Below are 24,120 nucleotides of genomic sequence, written 5' to 3' on the forward strand. Positions count from 1 at the left end.
CTGGGTGGTGTGTGATCGTTTTTCTAAGATGGTCCATTTGGTGCCCTTGCCTAAGTTGCCTTCCTCCTCCGAGTTGGTTCCACTGTTTTTTCAAAATGTGGTTCGTTTGCACGGGATTCCTGAGAACATTGTTTCTGACAGAGGATCCCAGTTTGTGTCTAGATTTTGGCGGACCTTTTGTGCTAAGTTGGGCATTGAATTGTCTTTTTCGTCGGCCTTCCATCCTCAGACGAATGGCCAAACCGAGCGAACTAATCAGACCTTGGAGACTTATTTAAGATGTTTTGTTTCTGCTGACCAGGACGACTGGGTTACTTTTTTACCGTTGGCCGAGTTTGCCCTTAATAATCGGGCTAGTTCTGCTACTTTGGTTTCTCCTTTTTTTTGTAATTCGGGGTTTCATCCTCGTTTTTCCTCGGGTCAGGTGGAGCCTTCTGACTGTCCTGGAGTGGATGTTGTGGTGGATAGGTTGCATCAGATTTGGAATCATGTGGTGGACAATTTGAAGTTGTCACAAGAGAAGGCTCAGCTCTTTGCCAACCGCCGTCGCTGTGTGGGTCCCCGACTTCGCGTTGGGGACTTGGTGTGGTTGTCTTCTCGCTTCGTTCCTATGAAGGTCTCCTCTCCTAAGTTCAAGCCTCGGTTTATCGGTCCTTATAATATTCTGGAAGTCCTTGGCCCTGTGTCATTCCGTCTGGACCTCCCGGCATCATTTGCTATTCATAATGTGTTCCATCGCTCGTTGTTGCGGAGGTATGTGGTACCTGTGGTTCCTCCGGTTGAGCCTCCTGCCCCGCTGCTGGTTGAGGGAGAATTGGAATATGTGGTGGAGAAGATCTTGGATTCTCGTGTTTCTAGACGGAGGCTCCAGTATTTGGTCAAGTGGAAGGGCTATGGTCAGGAGGATAATTCTTGGGTTGTCGCCTCTGATGTTCATGCGGCCGATTTGGTTCGTGCCTTCCATGTGGCTCATCCTGATCGCCCTGGGGGTTTTCATGAGGGTTCGGTGACCCCTCCTTAAGGGGGGGGGTACTGTTGTGAACTCTGTTTTCGGGCTCCCTCTTGTGGTCACTGGTGGTATGGTGTGACTTTTGCTTTGGGCTCCCCCTGGTGGCTTTGTTTGTTATCCTGCTGGTCTCTGGCTACCAGCTGGTTCGTTATCCTCTGGTAGGTTCCTATATAGCTCTGTTTTACTTCCACTTGTTGCCGGCTGTCGATGTAATCAGTGCTACTCAGATTCCTTCTGACTACCTTGCTCCCAGTCCATCCAGGACAAAGCTAAGTTTTGTTTGCTCATTTTTTATCAGCAGTGTTTATCATGTTTTCTTGTCCAGCTTGCTAAAATGTGATTTCCTCGCTTGCTGGATGCTCTAGTGGACTGAGTTTCTCCCCACACACCATTAGTTGGTGCGTGGGTTCTTGGAATCTCAGGATGGATATTTTGTAAGGGTTTTTTATTGATCGCATAGACCCCTGCTCTATTTTCTGCTTTCTAGTACTAGTGGGCCTCTTTTGCTGAATCTGATTTCATCCCTACGTATGTGCCTTCTTCTTACTTCACCGTTAATATTTGTTTGGGGCTTCTATATCTTTGGGGATTATTTCTCTGGAGGCAAGCGAGGTCTTTCTTTCTCTTTAGGGGTAGCTAGTTCCTCAGGCTGGCTCGAAACGTCTAGGAATTTTTTAGGCACGTTCACCGGCTACCTCTAGTTGTTTTGGATAGGTTCAGATTTGCGATCAGTCCAGTTACCATCTCCCTAGAGCTTGTCCTTAGTTTATTCACTTGCTGGTCTATTCGTGATCCTCAGCCACTAAGGATCATAACAGTTAATAGGGTGGCGGGGCCCGGGCCACACAGGGTTAATAGCGCGGCGGGGGCCGGGCCACACAGGGTTAATAGCGCGGCGGGGGCCGGGCCACACAGGGATAATAGCGCGGCAGGGCCCGGGCCACACAGAGATAATAGCAGGGCGCGGGCCACACAGGGTTAACAGCGTGCCGGGGACCGGGCCACACAGGGTTAATGTAGCGCCCCCACTGCCGCAGGGCCGAGGGGTACCCGGTACCGGGCCTCTGAGTCTCTGTTCTGGGGTTGTCACGGTGGCTAGACCCGGTCCGTGACCCTGCTGAGGGGCGTACAATGAAGGTGGAGGTATGGTGATGATGTTATGATGTGGTGCAGGTCGCAGTAAATAACGAGGACACCAGGTTGCAGTCTCTTTACCTCTTTACTGAAGGCTTCAGGATCCTCAGTCCGGAATACGGGTAACCAGGCTGCGCAAGTCCGGCCGGTCCGATGGCCCCTCCAGAGTTCCCTTTGCAGGTGGAAATCTGTGCCTACTTCTAGCGCTTGTGTGTTGTGGTCCTCCCCTGTGCTTACGGGATAGTCCCCACAGTTGTTGTGTCTGTTTCTGAAGTTCCCTCACAACTCGATTATGATGTTCTGCTTCGTCCCCCAGATGATATGACTAGGACGCACCCGTATGACGGGTAGGCTCGGAGGTCTTCTGGGACCCTAGAGTCGCCCCTCTCCAAATGTTGCCCCCTATGTCTTCTTAGGTGATTTGAGTGAGACAGCCCGCCTATAACTGACTGTCCTGCCGTAGGTTTGAAGTAAGGCCTGGAGCTCATTACTTCCTCGGCGTTCCGGCCACCGGCTACGCGCCTCAGTAGGATGTTGCCTCGACTTACAGCACGACTCCTACTGGTGTTTCTCCTTGTTGCGTTGATCTCGTTTCTCACTCAGCACAATAAACCTCGCTTCTTGTCCTTTCTTGGGGTACCGCCGCGATGAAGTGCAGACGCGGTCCCGTAACGTTCTCTGTTATGACCTGGTGGTTAAGAGGCCACACCGATATGACCTGGTGGCTAAAACGCAACATGGGACGAGCTCTGAGGAGGTGGTATCTCTACTGACCGCAGTCCCTAATCCTAACAACAACACTAGTAATAGCCGTGGGATGTACCTGACTCTCCCTAGACCTCTTCACAGCCTAAGAATTAACTACCCCTAAAGAAGGAAATAGAAAGCTATCTTGCCTCAGAGAAAACCCCAAAAGGAAAGATAGCCTCCCACGAATATTGACTGTGAGTGGAGAGGGAAATGACATACACAGAAATGAAATCAGTTTTCAGCAAAGGAGGCCAATACTAAACTTGATAGACAGAGAGAAAAGGATACTGTGCGGTCAGGATTAAAAACTACAAAAATCCACGCAGAGTTTACAAAAATGAACTCCACACCGACTCACGGTGTGGAGGGGCAAATCTGCTTCCCAGAGCTTCCAGCTAGCCTGAATATGACATAGTGACAAGCTGGACAAAAAGAGACATATTTGCAAAGCAATAATGTCCAAAGCAAATGGACAAACAAGAACTATCAGAACTTATCTTTTGCTGACAAGGACAGGCCATATGAGAAATCCGAGAGAACAAATCCAACCTAAGACATTGACAGCTGGCATGAACTAAAGCCCAGAGCAGGTTTAAATAACAAACCCAGGCAAGGCGATCAGTGATGGCAGCTGCTACAGCTACCTAAAGGAGCAGCAGTTCCACTCAAAACCACCAGAGGGAGCCCAAGGGCAGAACTCACAAAAATACCATTAACAACCACAGGAGGGAGCTCCAGAACGGAATTCACAACAGTTCTCTCTGTTCGCTAGGCTTCTGTCAGGATCCCACCCCTGACAGGGACCCCCTGAATCTTCCCCTGCAACACCCTCTGCCACAGGATGTTGCCTGGTTCCAACCCAGTCAGCTTCTAACTAACTTCCTACCTAACCCCCAGTTTTACCAGATTGTGAGGAGTGGCCTAATACATAGCACCCTTAGCTCCCCCTGGAGGCCAGACTGTGAAGTGTATTGGTGTCTGTGATACCTGGTCAGGTGAACTCCTTCAGTGCCATCAGACGTACCATAGCCCCCCTTAGCGGCGGAGCATCAGTACTGCAACGACCAGGACTCTGGGGCGCTGCACTCCCCCCCGGTTAAATCCAGTACTCCTGGACTGGGAAGAAAACAACAATACATGTCAGCAAAAGACATACAATTTTGAAATGCAATAACAATAAGCCGATTTGAACAGAGCTTCCCTTTATGGGAGGTGAGGACACTTGAACGTTACAAACATGGTTAAATACTTTAAATAACATACTATAAATAACTTTTCTGACCCAACCGGGTATTCTACTAAGTGCAAATTTTTGAACAATAATTTAACATTGCCTTTAAGGACGTACACGCTGAATCCACTAAAGACCTTCTTATAAAACACTATAAGGCTAATCAACTTTTCTTCATTTTCCATCTTTACATCTGCAGGACCGCCTGTCTATGTGCCCCAGGCCTACTGCCTCTCGTTCTATTGCAGGACCGCCCCTTTCTGCCCGGGCCTACTGCCTTTCTGCTACTATACACAGTATAGAACTTTTCTTCCTTCTCTCAGTTCAGGATCACCGAGCCATCTCTGTATGGCTCCTAGGAGGACTCACCGACTAACCCCATCCGGGTTCACTTCCTGTCCTCATTCTTCTAGCAACATCATTAAACATTTCTCACAATTAACTAGCTCACTACATATAACTCTCATATATAAGCATTATTAGTACTTCCTTTCAAAGCATCATCATTCTGTAAGTGCTATGGATGAACGTTCCCTTTAAGAAGGGACCAAGTCTCTATGAGGTAGTGCAACTTCTCAAGCTGCAAGTCCGCATGCAGCAAGGACTCCGGTACTGCTTCCAGGAACAGTTTCTTCGCAAAGAGTCCTTTTCTTTGTAAAACCAGTAGAGGGCACCTTTAAGAAGGTGCAAACTATTTACAATGAGTTTGTAATCATGCAGAGTTCATGATCCAGCAGTTCTTTTCAACAATGATAAGACGAAAAACAAAAACAAAAGCAGAAGAAGGGATCCCGGGTAAACAAAGGGATCCCTTTAAGAGTTAACCCTAATCGGGTTGTAGCAGCAAGGAAACACATAAAAGGACGAACAGTTAACTATACACAGCTTTGTCGAACGTTAGGGCTTCATAGTATGTTGCAAGACATCAGCCGGTAATGGACATCTCCTGACAGTAACGGCTTCGGTCCCTGGTCTCCGGCTGATGCGGTATCAGTATCGGTGGTTGGTCTCTCAGGTGCAATCAGGTCACCCGGTGTCTGGATTCGAAGGCTAACCCTAGCTGCGAGCTCAGTAGCCGCAACAAGGCGTACGGTGGCGATAGTAGCAAGATCTGGTATGCTTGGTTCAATCGTGGTCGAGGTAACAGGTGACACCCCTTCAGGCCCACATCGTTGGACGTTCCGAGCACACCATCCTTGTGCACTCCGGTGGCGGGTGTAGGTCACCTGATCCCCCCTTTGCAATAGTGGGTCACCATATCGGTTGCGAAAAGGAGTCTTCACATCGTGACTAGTAACGAAGACGTCAGTCGGTAGTCCCGGTTCCTGTATGGAGCCCACCCCGCTTTGGGTGAAAGGCCAGCACAGTTCCCCGCTTTACCACGTCTTTCCTGCCGTGCGCAGGCTTTGGGTGTCGTACTTTTGGCGTATCAGTCTGTTCTGTCTCTTTTTGTTTTTTCCAATGTAGAATCAGGCATTGTTTATATTGTTTCCAAGTGAGCACAGCAAGGGTGAGGCCTTCCTCCCGAGCTCCATCCGGCCCGATCCAGGGGGTGTCCCACTGGAGGATCACCACGTCTGAGCTCACGTCTATGGGTTCTCCCATCTTGGTCGGTAATGGAGGTACCAGCTTCCCCATCGTGTCGGGGGTGAGGATCACCCGCTCCACCGAGAGGAAACGGTTATTGTCGTTGGGGTGAGGAGCGGTCGCGGGAGCGGTCGGGAAAGCAGGATCGGTCGGGGGAGTAGGGGCGCCTTCCATACCTGCGCCTGATGTGATTCCACCGATGTCGATCCGTTCCGCTGACAAGGACACTGGAATCAGCTGCAGCCCGGACCGCGGCTCTTCCAAGGTGGCCTCCCAATGTGGCTCCGCTCTCCATGGCTCCGCATCTACTGGCCCCGTGGTCGGGATAGGTAGGCTCGGCTCCTCCGCCGGCGGCTCCAAGGAGTTCAGATCCTTCAGCTGCGGTGGACACAGGTTTGCCTCCGGTGGAGGAGGACAAGCCGTGATCACATCGCCATTGCTCGGGGACCTGCTGATCATCATCGCTGTCCGGCATTCGGCGGCAACGCATGCACCTGGCTCCGCCATTTCTCCAAGGTCGAGCTCCCTCTTCACCTCGCTCCCGCCGTTTCAAATCGGGGTGGTTCTCCTCTGCTGCTGGGCAGGTCATCATCTCGCAGCAGGAGTCGGAGGGGGCGGTCGCTACTTTTGGCGCCGCTTTGGTGGTCTCCTCCCATGGCACACCCTTCTTCTTCCTCTGCGCTCCCTGTGGCACTGCAATGGCGGCGGGTCTTGGTGGGAACTTTTGGCGGCAAGTGGCAATACACAGTCTAAGCAATAAGTCACAGTCCAAGTATAATAAATCACAGTTCCAAGGCACACATGACCTGATTCTTCAGGCTTAAGTAGATCCTGTTCGTGACGCCAAGTTGTAGCGCCCCCACTGCCGCAGGGCCGAGGGGTACCCGGTACCGGGCCTCTGAGTCTGTTCTGGGGGTAATAGCTAATAGCGCGGCGGGGCCCGGGCCACACAGGGTTAATAGCGCGGCGGGGCCCGGGCCACATAGGGTTAATAGCGTGGCGGGGCCCAGGCCAAACAGGGTTAATAGCGCAAAGGGGCCCGTGCCACACAAGGTTAATAGTGCGGCGGGGACCGGGCCACACAGGGTTAATAGCGCGGCGGGGCCTGAGCCACACAGGGATAATAGCGCGCCGGGGACCGGGCCACACAGGGTTAATAGCGTGGCGGGGCCCGGGCCACACAGGGTTAATAGCGTGGCGGGGACCGGGCCACACATGGTTAATAGCGTGGCGGGACCGGGCCACACAGGGTTAATAGCGCGGCGGGGCCCGGGCCACACAGGGTTAATAGCGCGGCGGGCCCGGGCCACACAGGGTTAATAGCGCGGCGGGGACCGGGCCACACAGGGTTAATAGCGCGGCGGGGACCGGGCCACACAGGGTTAATAGTGTGGCGGGGCCCGGGCCACACAAGGTTAATAGTGCGGCGGGGACCGGGCCACACAGGGTTAATAGCGCGGCGGGGCCTGAGCCACACAGGGATAATAGCACGGCGGGGACCGGGCCACACAGGGTTAATAGCGCGGCGGGGCCCGGGCCACACAGGGTTAATAGCGCGGTGGGGACCGGGCCACACAGGGTTAATAGCGTGCCGGGGACCGGGACACACAGGGTTAATAGCGTGGCGGGACCATGCCACACAGGGTTAATAGCGTGGCGGGGCCCGGGACACACAGGGATAATAGCGCAATGGGGTCTGGGCCACACAGGGTTAATAGCGCGGCGGGGCCCGGGTCACACAGGGTTAATAGCGTGGCAGGGACCGGGCCACACAGGGTTAATAGCGTGGCGGGGACCGGACCACACAGGGTTAATAGCGTGTCGGGGACCGGGCCACACAGGGTTAATAGCGCGGGCAGAGGATGAAGCCCGAGTCACAGAGCCGCCCGGTGACTGCAGTGTCCTTGACGGTCGCACAGGTGGATCCGGCGTCAGATTACAGCCACCACGGTGAGGTCATAATCCCGGCAGGTCTCCATAGTAACGAGCCGACCGGTGCCAGCTGCCTCCTGATTACCTGAGCCGGGATCATGGCGGCTACGTGAAGGCTTCTTTCACACTTCAGTTGTTTGGCGTCAGTCAGCTCCGACATCGTGACGGATGGACGGATCCGTCAAAATTGTTGAGAAAACGGTTCTAACAGATCCGTTTTTGTGACGGATCAGTTGCACTGTTCCGTCAAAAAAACGGATCCGTTAGAACCGTTGCTACCGTTTTTCCATCCGTTGTAACCGTTTTTTGACGGATCCGTTTTTTAAAAAGGGAGGATCTCAATGTGATTGGCTACTGGAAAACTATATCTACTGTGTATTTACACCACATCTTTGAAAGGTTGTAGAGAAAGTGGCAAAGATGGAAGGGGTGCTGGTGAATATTGTGAAGATATGTGCGGATTTCACTTTTGAGGCAAATCGGTTGGCAGTCATCGTTCGAGACAAAGAGGAAGAAAGACTGCGCATCCTGCGGCAGCGGCGGAAGAGAAGGCTGTGGATCCATCCTATCACAGCCCAACACATGACCCGTGGCGTTTATTCCACACTTTACATTTAATTGAGGGAAAATCCTCAAAAATTCTTCAGCTATGTGAGAATGAAAGCAGAAAATTTCGAAATTTTGTTGGGCCATGTGGAAGAATCTATACGGAGACGAGACACCCAGATGCGCTTCTCCATATCACCAGCGGAGCGTCTCATGGTGACTATTCGGTAAGTTGTTTTTTTTTTTAATTATTCTCATTCATCAGACTTATAACTGTAATGATGTTTTTTGAAGTTTTTATGAATTATTGTATTTTCCTTTTGTTAACAGATTCCTTGCAACTGGAGAGTCGTTTTCATCCCATTTTCAGTTTAGGCTTGGGATATCCACCATCTCAGGGATCATCAGAGATACCTGCCGGGCATCGTGGGAGTGCTTACAAGCGGAATACATTCCAGAGCCATCACAGGAGAGGTGGCTGGAGATTGCCCGCAATTTTGAACAAATATGCCAGTTCCCAAATTGTGTCGGAGCAGTCGATGGGAAGCATATAAGGATCGTCAAACCTTCTGTCTCTGGATCAGAATTTTACAACTACAAAAAGTACTTCTCAATTGTATTGATGGCCATAGCCGACGCACACTGCAAGTTTATCGCTGTGGATATTGGTGCGTATGGATGCGCAAATGACTCCCAGATTTTTAAAACTTCACCAATGGGGCGTCGTTTGTATGGAGAGACATTTGACTTTCCACCGCCTAGACCTCTCCCTGGAACCACCGGTCCACCATTACCATTTGTATGCGTTGGAGATGATGCCTTCCAGCTTTCCCCACACTTGCTTAAACCCTATGGAAGTAGTGGACTGACCCAGAGGAAGAAAATTTTTAATTATCGCTTAACCAGAGCATGAAGAGTTGTGGAATGTGCCTTTGGCATCTTAACTGCTAAATGGAGAATCCTACTAACTGCAATTAAACTGCAGACTGCCACTGTTGATGATGTGGTGAAGGCTTGCGTGGTACTTCACAATTTTGTTTTATCCAAAGAACATGTTTCCCTGGAGGATAATGTGTCAGAAACCACCTTGCAGGATTACCACAACACAAGTTTTCGCAGTCCAGTAGCAGTCTCCAGAATGCGGGACAATTTTGCAGACTACTTCTTGTCTCCTCAAGGATCAGTTGACTGGCAGTACGAAATGGTGTAAAAAAAAAAAATGTTTTCACACTTGTAAATATACCATGTTTTTTGTTTTGTTCCAAAACCTTTTGTACTTTAACCTCGCAGTATAGTATGTTTTGAAATGGTACCCCTTTACACATTTTCTACTGTTACTTTTGGAGCGGCCCCCAGACGCAGGATGGCGGGGTACTCGATACCGGGTCTATCGGTTCTGAGGATGTCACGGTGGCCCGACCCGGTCCGTGGTCCTGCTAAGGGGCGCCCAATAAAAGGTGTAGGTGGTGGTGGAGGTCGCAGTAAATAACGAGGACACAGGGTTACAGTCTCTTTACCTCTTTACTGAAGGCTTCGGCATCCGCAATCCAGAGCACTGTTCACAGGGCTGGCCGAGACCGGCCGGTCCGAAGGCACATCCAGAGTTCCCTTTGCAGGTGGAAATCAGTGCCTACCTACTAGCGCCTGGGTGTTGTAGTACTTCCCTGCTGAGCACCACGGGATAGTCCTCACAACTGTTGTGTATGTTTCTGTTCTTTCTCTCCGTCCCCCAGATGATATGGATAGGACGCACCCGTATGATGGGGTAGGCCTGAAGTTATTTTATAGGGACCCTAGAGATGCCCCTCTCCCACAATTGCCGCCATTGTCTTCATTAGGTGATTTAGGTGAGGCAGCCAACCTAAAATTAACTGCCCTGCCGTTGGTTTGAAGTAATGCTTGGAGCCCAATACTTCCTCAGCGTTCCGGCCACCGGCTACGCGCCTCAGTAGGATGTTGCCGATCTCGGGGCACGACTCCTACTGGTTCTATCGCCTTTGTGCTGTGATCTCGTTTCTCACTTCTCCACAATATACTTTGCTTCATGTCCTTTCTTAAAATGCCGCCGCAATGAAGTGCAGGTGCGGCTCCTTAACGATCTGTCCTTTCGCTAGGCCTCTGTCAGGATCCCACCCCTGACAGGGACCCCCCCTGGATCTTCCCAAGCAACGCTCTTCTCTCACTAGATGTTACCTGGGCAAAACCCAGTCAGCTTCTCTCTAACTTCCTATCTGACTCCCAGTTTTACCAGAGTGTGAGGAGTGGCCTAATACATAGAACCCTTTGCTCCCCCTGGTGGCCGGAGTGTGAAGTGTAATGTGTCACTGTGATAAATGGTCAGGTGAACTCCTTTAGTGCCATCAGACGTACCATCACTCCCCTTAGTGGCAGATCGACATTACTGCAACGACCAGGACTCTGGGGCGCTGCACTTTTACCATAACCTTGGTGGTTTTTATACAGTTTAAAAAAAAAAAAAAGGAAAGACAATAAAATTGTTTTTAAACCAAAAAAAGTTTTATTATTATTATTATTATTATTATTTATTGTTATAGCGCCATTCATTCCATGGCGCTTTACATGTGAGGAGGGGTATACATAATAAAAACAAGTACAATAATCTTAAACAATACAAGTCATAACTGGTACAGGAGGAGTGAGGACCCTGCCCGCGAAGGCTCACAATCTACAAGGGATGGGTGAGAATACCGTAGGTGAGGGTAGAGCTGGTCGTGCAGCGGTTTGGTCGATCAGTGGTTACTGCAGGTTGTAGGCTTGTCGGAAGAGGTGGGTCTTCAGGTTCTTTTTGAAGATTTCGATGGTAGGCGAGAGTCTGATGTGTTGTGGTAGAGGGTTCCAGAGTAGGGGTGATACGCAAGAGAAATCTTGTATACGATTGTGGGAAGAGGAGATAAGAGGGGAGTAGAGAAGGAGATCTTGTGATTGTGATTGTGATTATTACACGTTTATTACAGGTTCTCATAATTTGGGGTGGAGATAGTAGCGGAGGGGCTGACAGGGCGGACCACGTCGATAGTGGGGGACAGGACATCACGGGGAGGAACAGAAGTGGAATGGGTGGTGAAAACATGAGGTTGGGCAGGGAGTTGAGGTACAGATGTGGTCTGTGGGAGGTATGGTGAAGGTGTTGGTGGGATTGGGAACGGTGAAGTTAAAGGGGAAGAATGGAAAGGGGAAGGTAGGTACTGGGAAATACTGAGGGGGTAAGGAAGGAATGGCGAAGGAGTAGAAGTAGGATGGACGGGAAGAGAATGGACGGGAGGAGGATGGACGGGAGGAGGATGGACGGGAGGATAGACGGCGGCTTGAGAGGGGAAAGGTGTTGAAACATGAAGGGTAGGTGGAGGGGCTTGGGACATCGCCTGCGCTAGAGCAGTGTGGCAGCCTTGCATCACATGCATCTGCAGGTCAGGAGTTAGGGTACCGTCTCACAGTGGCACTTTGGTCGCTACGAAGGCACGATCTGTGACGTTCCAGCGATATACATACGATCTCGCTGTGTCTGAAACGCTACTGCGATCAGGGACCCCGCTGAGAATCGTACGTCGTAGCAGATCGTTTTAAACTTTCTTTCGTCGCTGGATCACCCGCTGTCATCGCTGGATCGGCGTGTGTGACACCGATCCAGCGATGTGTTCGCTTGTAACCAGGGTAAACATCGGGTTACTAAGCGCAGGGCCGCGCTTAGTAACCCGATGTTTACCCTGGTTACCATTGTAAATGTAAAAAAAAAAACCAGTACATACTTACATTCCGGTGCCTGTCACGTCCCTCGCCAGCGGCTTCCCGCACTGACTGTGAGCGCCGGCCGTAAAGTAAAAGCAGAGCACAGCGGTGACGTCACCGCTGTGCTGTGCTTTACGGCCGGCACTGACACAGTCAGTGCAGGAAGCAGACGGCGAGGGACCTGACGGACATCGGAATGTAAGTATGCACTGTTTGTTTTTTTTTACATTTACAATGGTAACCAGGGTAAACATCGGGTTACTAAGCGCGGCCCTGCGCTTAGTAACCCGATGTTTACCCTGGTTACCCGGGGACTTCGGCATCGTTGGTCGCTGGAGAGCTGTCTGTGTGACAGCTCTCCAGCGACCACACAACGACTTACCAACGATCACGGCCAGGTCGTATCGCTGGTCGTGATCGTTGGTAAATCGTATAGTGTAACGGTACCCTTAGATTTTCCATGTGCCTGAGGACCGACTGAAAAAAACAGTGTCTTGGTGACTGGTTTGCATCTGAATTCATCCTATCCAGATGGCTGCTGAGTTCAAGTATGCTTTTGTTAAGCATATTGTACCCAGCAGATGTTTGCTCACCCAAAAGCTTGATGGCATTCTGGAAGGTAGCATTCAGATGCAAAAACTCAGGCGCATAGCTCCTTTCCTGACCTCTCTGGCGCTGCCGTCCTGACCCCAAAGGTGGTCTAGATGTTGTGGCAGTGTCAGAGGGGTGGGGTAAAGGGAACTCTAAGGCTATGTTCACACGCTGCGGGTTTTGCTGCGGACCCGCAGCTGTTTTGCAGCTGCGGGTCCGCATCCTTTTTCCATGTAGGTTACAGTACAATGTAACCTAATGGAAAACAAAACCCGCTGTGCCGACGATCCTTTTTTTCTGTGGAAAATCCGCGCGGATTTTCTGCAGAAAAAAAGAAGGAGCATGTCACTTCTTGGTGCAGAATCGCAGCGATTCTGCACCCATAGAAATGCATTGAACCGCTAACTTCCCGCATGGGGCTGTGCCCACGTTGCGGGAAGTTAAGCGGATAATGTGCGGGTGGTACCCGGGGTGGAGGAGAGGAGACTCTCCTCCAGGCCCTGGGAACCATATTTGGGTGTAAAAAAAAGAATTAAAATAAAAAATAATGCTATACTCACCTCTCAGCGCTGCCCGCAGCGTCCGGTCTCAGTTGCTGTGCCGAACAGGACCTGTGGTGACGTCGCGGTCACATGACCGTGATGACGCCACGGTCACATGACCGTGACGTCACGAAGGTCCTTGTCGGCACAGCCGCTTGCAGCGCCGGGGAGATCCAGACATCGGAGGGTGAGTATAGCCAATTTTTATTATTTTTTACATTACTATTGATGCTGCATATTGCTGCATATGCAGCATCAATAGTACAGCAGTAATCCCGCAGCGGAAACCGTGGAACAAACCGCGATAATCTGCAGGGATAACCGCAGCGGTTTTGCCCTGCAGATTTTAAATTCCGCTGCGGGATTAACCCGCAGAGGAACCCGCAGCGTGTGAACGTGGCCTAACTCATCACCTGCAGCTTCTAGTGACGAAGTCCGCCCTGCTGCTCCAGCGCTGGTGGATGGGGCCGAGGGATCACACAAAAGGGAAGGTACAGATACAGAGGGGTCGACGTGGTCCCCGGTGGCGGACTCCTGAGAGATCGCTCCAGAGGGGTGCAATTCTGATGCAGGCTCCCGAGTGCTGCAGACAGTGCTGTTAAAGAAGAAAAAAAAATAAAAATTAGTATCTTGATATTACAATTGCCCTTGCTGCCAAAAAAATATGAAGGTTACACATTTTAACAGTTTGACTGAAAACATGTGGTGTTGAATATTTACCTTCTGCTCAGCAGCGTCGACTGGAGGAACGACAGGGCTCTGGCATATTTATACCTGCTCCTGCGTCCTCTAGATCCACTCGGGGCCTGCATCTCCTTGTTAAACTCCCTCTTGAAGCGATCCCTGAGTGACCGCCACCGCACGATAACCCTGTTACCTGGAAAGATAAAGCAAAAATTGGTTACTATACAACACATTAAATCTGTCACGGGAAGCCTAGGTAGGCAAGAGCTAATAACCCAGGCCCCTGCGATTTCCCTCAACTCTGGGAAACCCTGACTGACCCTCTCCCAGAGTTTACACTGATGGTGTGCATGTCTGGGCCTCCACCCTCACCCTGTCTCCTGTTTCAACCCTAGGCTGAAACCTCCACCCACCACCCAGTGAAGAGACCACTAACCAATACCCACAGTTAGCACAGACAAGGATAACGGAAAATATACACCACGCCGCAGTCACTCAGGAATACACAATAAATGCACAGGGCAAAACAAATACAAATATAGGAAGGAGGAAAATATGACAAAGGGAAATACACCACCAGATACGATACTCCTTTTCCTAGACCACCACTCCAGACCGAGATAACCAAGTACAAGACAGAAGCTATAATCGGCGACGCCCAATGTTCAGAAGAACAATTTAAAGGCAGTGGGCGTGACCCAGCTTCCAATCCTAGCACCAGCTAAATTAACCCCGGACCAGCTAGACAAAATCTAGCCGACGCCAATGAGCGCATAGTGGACAAAAGCGGAATTACCGCTGTCTGTCGAACGCCCTAGTATGAACATGACAGTACCCCGCCTTCTACGAGGGACCTCAGGGCCCTCACGACTTATAGGACTCGGCTTGTCCGGATGGCGGCGATGAAACATACTGACCAGCCGATCCGCATGAATGTCCGAGGCTGGTACCCAAGACCTCTCCTCAGGCCCATAACCACGCCAGTGTACCAAGTACTGTAAGGTGCGGCACACTACACGAGAGTCAACCACCTTGGAGACTTCAAATTCCAAATTACCATCCACCAAGACTGGAGAAGGCATCGGTGTCGCGTCCACAAGACCCACCATCTTTTTTAGCAACGATCTGTGGAACACGTTGTGTATCTTATACACCATAGGAAGCTCCAATCGGTAAGCTACTGGGTTAATGACACCGGTGACCTTAAATGGACCAATAAACCTAGGATCCAATTTAAGGGATGGTATTTTGAGTCTTATGTTTTTTGTGGATAACCACACCCAGTCATCCACACTCAGGTCCGGACCTGGCACACGCCTACTGTCAGCCACATGTTTGTACCTAGCATCCACGCTCAACAAGCACTGCTTAACTCTCCTCCAGACTGATGACAGTTGTGCTCCTAACTGGTCTTCCTTCGGGATGCCGGAAGAGCCCCCCTGACTCAAAGTACAAAATTGAGGATGTAGCCCGTAAACACAAAAAAACGGAGACTCCCCAGAAGACTCCTGGCGGTGATTATTGATGGCAAACTCAGCCAAAGGAAGGAACGTCGACCACTCCTCCTGGTTATCAGAAACAAAGCAGCGTAAGTACTGCTCCAAATTTTGGTTCATACGTTTGGTCTGACCATTCGACTGAGGATGAAACGCCGAAGAATGAGGCAACTTGATCCCCAGCCGTGAGCAAAACGCTTTCCAAAATTTTGCCACAAACTGAGTACCTCTATCAGAAACGATGTCAGACGGAACCCCATGAAGTCTGACCACCTCCTGCACAAATACCTGAGCCAAAGTCTTAGCGTTAGGCAACGAAGGCAAAGACACAAAGTGCGACATTTTTGAGAACCGATCAACAATCACCAAAATGACTGTGTTCCCAGCTGAGGAAGGCAAGTCAGTGATAAAATCCATGGAGATCTCCGTCCAAGGCTTACTAGGTACCTCGAGAGGAAGTAGTGTGCCAACAGGACGGGACCGGGGCGTCTTAGCCCTAACGCACGTGGTGCAAGCTGACACGTATGAGACCACGTCCTGTCGGATTTTGGGCCACCAAAACCGACGTGACACCAACTCCAAAGTACCCCTGACCCCTGAGTGGCCAGCCAGGACAGCATCATGATGCTCCGCCAAAACCTTTAAGCGGAGATGAAGCAGTACAAACGATTTGTTGATGGGAAGCTCAGATGGTACCTCCTCCTGAGCCTCGGCAATCTCAGCCTTAACCTCGGTTGTGAGAGCCGAAACCACAACACCCTTTTGGAGGATGGGCACCGGATCTTCCCGAGGTTCTCCCCCCGGAAAACACCTGGACAGAGCATCTGCCTTAGTGTTTTTAGACCCAGGTCTGTAAGTGACAACAAAGTTGAACCGCGTGAAAAACAATGCCCAGCGAGCCTGCCTGGGAGATAGACGCTTGGCAGACTCCAAATAAAGCAAATTCTTATGGTCGGTAATTACAGTAACCTGATGAACCGACCCCTCCAAGAAGTGTCGCCATTCCTCAAAGGCCAACTTGATTGCCAACAACTCCCTGTTGCCGATATCGTAGTTACGTTCGGCAGACGACAGTTTCTTGGAGAAATAGGGGCAAGGACGCAAATCGCTCAAGGATGAGCCTTGTGACAACACCGCCCCCACACCAACCTCAGACGCATCAACTTCCACCAGGGGCTGGCTGGCAAATTTTAGCCTGGGGGGCAAGCACACGGCAGTGGCCCATGAGTAGCGGCCCATCCTTAAAGGGGTTGTCGGATCTTAAGCTACATGCCTAGTCACTATGTGTGAATCCTCATATCGTGCGCACTGTGCGCTGTGAGGATTCTCCGGTGCCCGCGCCGGGAACAAGTGGTCTTGTGACTGCAATATATAATATGACACACGCACAGTCCCACTGTAAAATTGACACGCACAGCCCCACTGTATAGTGACATACACGCACAGCCCCACTGTATAGTGACACACACGCACAGCCCCACTGTATAGTGACATATACACGCACAGCCCCACTGTATAATCACACACGCACAGCCCCACTGTATAATCACACTCACGCACAGCCCCACTGTATAGTCACACACACAGCCCCACTGTATAATCACACACACACAGGGCCGGACAGGGACAAAAAAGCAGCCCTGCCACAAAAAAAACCACCAGTCCACATACTCAAACACTCCCCACCCCCAATCAGTGAATTTTGCTATAATTTGTTCTGCCCTTCAACAATCCTCTTAAAGGAGTTATTTGAAGAGCCACATGTGAATGGCGCCGAAGTGCGCATGATCGACCACAGGTCCATTTACATGGTGCTCTTTAGAGCTCCAGCTCTCGGGATCATGGGGGTCTCAGCGGTTGGACCCCGGCGATTCCAAGATCTCGGCATAGGAGATTACTTGGGATAATCCATTTAAATGGATTTTCCAATATTTTTTAAAATTTTCCTATAAAAAAAAATGAAAATAATAAATCAGTATTGACCTTCCCAAAGACCAATGTCGCCTCTCTGACAACCGAACAGGAGAAATGGCACCATGCAGTGTATATATACAGGACAGAAGAGGTGGTACTGTGCAGTGTATATATACAGGACAGGAGGAGTGGTACTGTGCAGTGTATATATACAGGGCAGGAGAGGTGGTACTGTGCAGTGTATATATACAGGACAGAAGGAGTGGTACTGTGCAGTGTATATATATACAGGACAGGAGAGGTGGTACTGTGCAGTGTATATATACAGGACAGGAGGAGTGGTACTGTGCAGTGTATATATACAGGACAGGAGGAGCGGTACTGTGCAGTGTATATATACAGGACAGGAGGAGTGGTACTGTGCAGTGTATATATACAGGACAGGAGAGGTGGTACTGTGCAGTGTATATATACAGGACAGAAGGAGTGGTACTGTGCAGTGTATATATACAGGACAGGAGCAGTGGTACTTTGCAGTGTATATATACAGGACAGGAGGAGTGGTACTGTGCAGTGTATATATACAGGAGGAGGGTACTGTACAGTGTATATATACAGGAGGAGTGGTACTGTGCAGTGTATATATACAGGACAGGAGGAGTGGTACTGTGCAGTGTATATATACAGGACAGGAGAGGTGGTACTGTGCAGTGTATATATACAGGACAGAAGGAGTGGTACTGTGCAGTGTATATATATACAGGAGGAGTGGTACTGTGCAGTGCATATATAGAGGACAGGAGGAGTGGTACTGTGCAGTATATACAGGAGGAGTGGTACTGTGCAGTGTATATATACAGGAGGAGCGGTACTGTGCAGTGTATATATACAGGAGGAGTGGTACTGTGCAGTGTATATATACAGGAGGAGTGGTACTGTGCAGTATATATACAGGAGGAGTGGTACTGTGCAGTGTATATATATACAGGACAGAAGGAGTGGTACTGTGCAGTGTATATATACAGGACAGAAGGAGTGGTACTGTGCAGTGGATATATACAGTACAGAAGGAGTGGTACTGTGCAGTGTATATATACAGGACAGGAGGAGTGGTACTGTGCAGTGTATATATACAGGAGGAGTGGTGCTGTGCAGTGTATATATACAGGACAGGAGGAGCGATACTGTGCAGTGTATATATACAGGAGGAGTGGTACTGTGCAGTGTATATATACAGGAGGAGTGGTACTGTGCAGTGTATATATATATATACAGGAGGAGTGGTACTGTGCAGTGTATATATACAGGACAGGAGGAGTGGTACTGTGCAGTGTATATATACAGGAGGAGTGGTACTGTGCAGTGTATATATACAGGAGGAGTGGTACTGTGCAGTCAGGGGCGTAACGACCGCGGTCGCAGCGGTCGCCATTGCGACCGGGCCCCGCAGGTCAGGGGCCCCGGGCCGGCAGGTCAGGGCAGGGCCGGGCTGGACATCGGGCACTTCTGGCAAATGCCAGAAGAGCCGATGCCAGTAGTGGGCCGCTGCACTGTTCCTCCGCCGCCGCATTTAACTATACCGGCGTCTATGACACCGGTATAGTTCAATGCAATGATGGAGGAGAGCGTCACCTGACGCTCCCTCTCCCATCATTCCCCGCTCTGCCTCTGACAGTACACTGCGGGTGCGCGATGATGTCATATCATCGCGCACCTGCAGTGTCCTGGGCAGACTGCAGCCACCAGGAGCAGCGCGGGCAAAAGGAAAGGTGAGGAGAGTTTTTTTTTTTCTTTTTCACCGGACTGTGGGGCCATTATCGGGGGGGGGGGGGATGAGATGCGGGCTGTGCTCTATATACCCCTGTGCTGGCTGTGCTCTATATACCCCTGTGCTGGCTGTGCTCTATATACCCCTGTGCTGGCTGTGCTCTATATACCCCTGTGCTGGCTGTGCTCTATATACCCCTGTGCTGGCTGTGCTGCATATACCCCTGTGCGGGCTGTGCTGTATATACCCCTGTGCGGGCTCTGCTGTATATACCCCTGTGTGGGCTCTGCTGTATATACCCCTGTGCGGGCTGTGCTCTATATACCCCTGTGCGGGCTGTGCTCTATATACCCCTGTGCGGGCTGTGCTGTATATATCCCTGTGCGGGCTGTGCTGTATATACCCCTGTGCGGGCTGTGCTCTATATACCCCTGTGCGGGCTGTGCTCTATATACCCCTGTGCGGGCTGTGCTGTATATATCCCTGTGCGGGCTCTGCTGTATATACCCCTGTGCGGGCTGTGCTGTATATACCCCTGTGCGGGCTCTGCTGTATATACCCCTGTGCGGGCTCTGCTGTATATACCCCTGTGCGGGCTGTGCTGTATATACCCCTGTGCGGGCTCTGCTGTATATACCCCTGTGCGGGCTGTGCTGTATATACCCCTGTGCGGGCTGTGCTGTATATACCCCTGTGCGGGCTGTGCTGTATATACCACTGTGCGGGCTGTGCTGTATATACCACTGTGCGGGCTGTGCTGGCACCCAACACCATGTTGCAGTGCAGGAGATTCCTGCAACAGTCCGAGGCGTATCTAGGGGAAGGGGGTGGGGGGGCGTCACGGAGGTAGGGGGGGGGGGCCCCATTTGGAAGTTCGCACCGGGGCCCATAACTTTGTAGTTACGCCACTGTGTGCAGTGTATATATACAGGACAGGAGGAGTGGTACTGTGCAGTGTATATATACAGGAGGAGTGGTACTGTGCAGTGTATATATACAGGAGGAGTGGTACTGTGCAGTGTATATATACAGGACAGGAGGAGTGGTGCTGTGCAGTGTATATATACAGGACAGGAGAAGTGGTACTGTGCAGTGTATATATATACAGGAGAAGTGGTACTGTGCAGTGTATATATACAGGAGGAGTGGTACTGTGCAGTGTATATATACAGAATAAGGCCACATGTTCAGTATTTGGTCAGTACTTTTTATCCGTATTTGTAGCCAAAACCAGGAGTGGGTGATATGTGGTGCATATGTTTCTATTATACTTTCCCTCTGATTGTTCCACTCCTGGTTTTGGCTACAAATACTGATGTAAAATACTGACCAAATACTGATAGTGTGAACGTGGGCTTAATACAGGTACTCATTAGGGTGGAATCACAGTAGAATATGGCATCGGATGTGAGAAGAAAATCGTACCACTTTTGTGGAAGAAAATGGAACCGAATTTTTTTTTATACTCTTTATTAGTCCATGTGGCAACATTTCACTTCCATATCAGAGAAATGTTCAGTTATGGATCTGAAACGTTGCCACATGGACTAATAAAGAGTCCGCTAGTTTTCTCACAATTAATTGGAATGATAGATAGATATATAGATACACACACATACATAGTAAGAATAGATACTGAGAATTACACCATTTATGCAGGACAGTAGAAGTATACACAGCTCCCAATATACCGTATGTACTCGAGTATAAGTCAACCCGAGTATAAGCCGAGGCACCTAATTTTGCCACAAAAAACTGCAAAAACTTATTGACTCGAGTATAAGCCGGGTATACATTGTCCCCACATCCCCGTCCTTGTATGCATGGCTCCTTATCCCCGTCCTTGTGTGCATGGCTCCTCATCCCCATCCTTGTATTCATAGCTCCTCATCCCCGTCCTTGTATGCATGGCTCCTTATCCCTGTCCTTGTTTGCATGGCTCCTTATCCCTGTCCTTGTTTGCATGGCTCCTTATCCCCGTCCTTGTATGCATGGCTCCTTATCCCTGTCCTTGTATGCATAGCTCCTTATCCCTGTCCTTGTATGCATAGCTCCTTATCCCTGTCCTTGTATGCATAGCTGCTCATCCCCATCCTTGTCTGCATGGCTCCCCTGTCCTTGTGTGCATGGCTCCTTATCCCTGTCCTTGTATGCATAGCTCCTTATCCCTGTCCTTGTATGCATAGCTCCTTATCCCTGTCCTTGTATGCATAGCTCCTTATCCCTGTCCTTATATGCATAGCTGCTCATCCCCAGCCTTGTCTGCATGGCTCCCCTGTCCTTGTGTGCATGGCTCCTTATTCCCGTCCTTGTATGCATAGCTCCTTATCCCTGTCCTTGTATGCATAGCTCCGCTGTCCTTGTGTGCATGGCTCCTTATCCCTGTCTTTGTATGCATAGCTCCTTATCCCTGTCCTTGTATGCATAGCTCCTCATCCCCATCCTTGTCTGCATGGCTCCGCTGTCCTTGTGTGCATGGCTCCTTATCCCTGTCCTTGTATGCATAGCTCCTTATCCCTGTCCTTGTATGCATGGCTCCTTATCCCCGTCCTTGTATGCATGGCTCCTTACCCCCGTCCTTGTATGCATGGCTCCTATAAAAAACAAAAAACAAAAAAACACTTCCTACTTACCTTCCCTGCATGCCCTCGCAGCATCTCGTTCTGGTGCCAGCAGCTCCTATGGCTGGGCGATCACATGTCCCCCACTCATTAAGGTAATGAATATTTACCCACACCTATGGGAGTGGAGAGGGGTGAATACTCATTACTTTAATGAGCGGAGGACACGTGATCTCTCGGCCTGAAGAGCTGCTGGCCCCGGAACGAGATTCAGTGAGGGCGCGCAGGGAAGGTAAGTAGGATGTGTGCTGGAAGCCAGCGGCTGTGGCTGTGCACACTGTGAGGTCGGTTTCACATGTCAGTGTCTCCAGTACGTGAGGTGACAGTTTCCTCACATACCGGAGACACTGACACACGTAGACCCATTAAAATCAATGCATCTGTGCAGGTGTCATTGATTTTTTGCGGACCGTGTCTCCGTGTGCCAAACACGGAGACATGTCAGTGTTCGTGGGAGCGCACATAATACACGGACCCATTAAAGTCAATGGGTCCGTGTAAAACACGGACCTCACACGGACGTTCTCCGTGTGCAGTCCCTGTGGCGTGCAGGAGACAGCGCTACAGTAAGCACTGTCCCCCCCACATGGTGCTGAAGCCGCGATTCATATCTTCTCTGCATCAGCCTTTGCTGCAGAGAAGATACTGTATGAATAATAGTGTTTAAATTAAAGATCTATGTGTCCGGGGGGGCGTGGCTATGTAAGCTGTGAGGGAAGACGCACCTTCTGGAGGCTCCTGCTATCCTGGTTCTAATCCTGCCTTTAATCCCCCTGATTTGCGGTCTGCACCGGCTGGAGCGATACCTCTGGACCCCGGGAGCCCGGTAACCCCCTTGAACGGCGACTTTGGAGCCCCAGGACGCCGGTGGCAGCGGCGCCCTGAACGAGCGACGGAGTCTCTGAGCTGCGGCGGCCATCTTTGAGTGCGGCTTCGGCGGGGAGGACACAGCGCCGGCGGGAAAGACACAGCGCCGGCGGCAGCCGTGGCCGGGTGCATTCCCCGAACATCAGCATACAGCGGGGACGCAGTGAGTCACCGAGGAGAGGAACAGGTGCCGGGTCCGGGCGGAGGGCGGTCCCTAGAAAGGCTGCAGCCATTATTACAGCGCGCACTCCAACAGCAAGGAGAGCGGCGCTATACTATACAGCTGCGGTGCAGCTCAGGAGGTGAGCCAACACCCTGCATTAATAGAGGGGTGGTGCGGCATGTGCCCTGGAAAATTGGGCCCTGCACCCCCCTTGTTAGACGAGCTCCTGTCTGCGCCATAACTTTGGAGGGATTATCCCCCCTCCCTGCTGTTTTGCCTGTGGGGGGCTGTGGGCTGCTCTGGGACTCTGTGCCTGATAAATTCTTAGCTGCTGCTCCTGTTCATACTTGGTGATTCCCTGCCTGGCTGCCTCTTTGAGGTATATCCTAGTTTGACTCTGCCCTGCTATTGGAGAATAGACTGCCATAACCATAAGCTTGATCCTTTTGTGGGGACCTTCTGTTAATCGCCATGCATTCTTCTAAAGGAGGGGGGGCTGCTGAAAAGTTAAAGAAATATGCCAGAGACGATACTCCTGACAGTGTACGTACCCTCAGAAATAACTCCTCACAGAATCAACGCAAAAATCGCCCTTCTGACAGTAATGAGGAAAGGGAACAAGGCGAACTAACTCTTAAGCAAGCATCTGAGCAATTGATGCAAGCTATATCCCTCACTAGGTCCTCTCTCACTGAGAAAATAGAAGACGTACATACTGAAGTGGGCCGCCTGCGACATGATATGCAGGCTATGAGAGGGCGTATCTCTGAGGTTGAAACAAGAGTGTCTCAGATAGAGGACACCATTACCCCAATGGAGGCTAATGTTGTGAAATTGGATTTTGGGCTCCCCCGGTGGCCACTGGTGGAATTTAACTTGTGTGCATTATCCCCTCTGTTCACCTGTTCCCATCAGGATGTGGGAGTCGCTATTTAACCTTGCTCCTCTGTCACTTCCATGCCGGTCAACATTGTAATCAGAAGCCTTTCTGTGCATGTTCCTGCTACCAGACAACTTCCAGCTAAGTCGGACTTTTGTCCTTGTTTGTTTTTTGCATTTTGTTCCAGTTCACAGCTGCAGTTTCGTTTCTGTGTCTGGAAAGCTCTTGTGATCTGAAATTGCCACTCTGATGTTATGAGTTAATACTAGAGTCTTAAAGTAATTTCAGGATGGTGTATTGATAGGGTTTTCAGCTGACCATGAAAGTACCCTTTCTGTCTTCCTGCTATCTAGTAAGCGGACCTCGATTTTGCTAAACCTATTTTCATACTACGTTTGTCATTTTCATCTTAAATCACCGCCAATATATGTGGGGGCCTCTGTCTGCCTTTCGGGGAAATTTCTCTAGAGGTGAGCCAGGACTATATTTTCCTCTGCCAGGATTAGTTAGTCCTCCGGCCGGCGCTGGGCGTCTAGGGATAAAACGCAGGCTACGCTACCCGGCTACTGTTAGTTGTGCGGCAGGTTTAGTTCATGGTCAGTTTAAGTTTCCATCCTTCCAAGAGCTAGTTCCTATGTATGCTGGGCTATGTTCTCTT

At 50.5% G+C, this 24,120-nt stretch overlaps 1 protein-coding gene across 1 annotated transcript in view; it reads right to left on the reverse strand.

Moving 5' to 3' along the window:
- Positions 1 to 12,454: 12,454 nt before the first annotated feature.
- LOC143767816 (uncharacterized) overlaps positions 12,455 to 24,120 on the reverse strand; it is a 32,023-nt gene continuing 20,357 nt past the window's right edge. The window contains exons 3-5 of the mRNA XM_077256337.1: positions 13,790 to 13,946; positions 13,483 to 13,664; positions 12,455 to 12,471 (exon numbers count right to left, since the gene is read on the reverse strand). Coding sequence (XP_077112452.1) covers positions 12,455 to 12,471; positions 13,483 to 13,664; positions 13,790 to 13,946 — 356 coding nt within the window. The remainder of the gene's footprint in view (positions 12,472 to 13,482; positions 13,665 to 13,789; positions 13,947 to 24,120) is intronic.

Source organism: Ranitomeya variabilis, chromosome 4 (genome assembly GCF_051348905.1).
Source record: "Ranitomeya variabilis isolate aRanVar5 chromosome 4, aRanVar5.hap1, whole genome shotgun sequence".
Taxonomy (NCBI): domain Eukaryota; kingdom Metazoa; phylum Chordata; class Amphibia; order Anura; family Dendrobatidae; genus Ranitomeya; species Ranitomeya variabilis.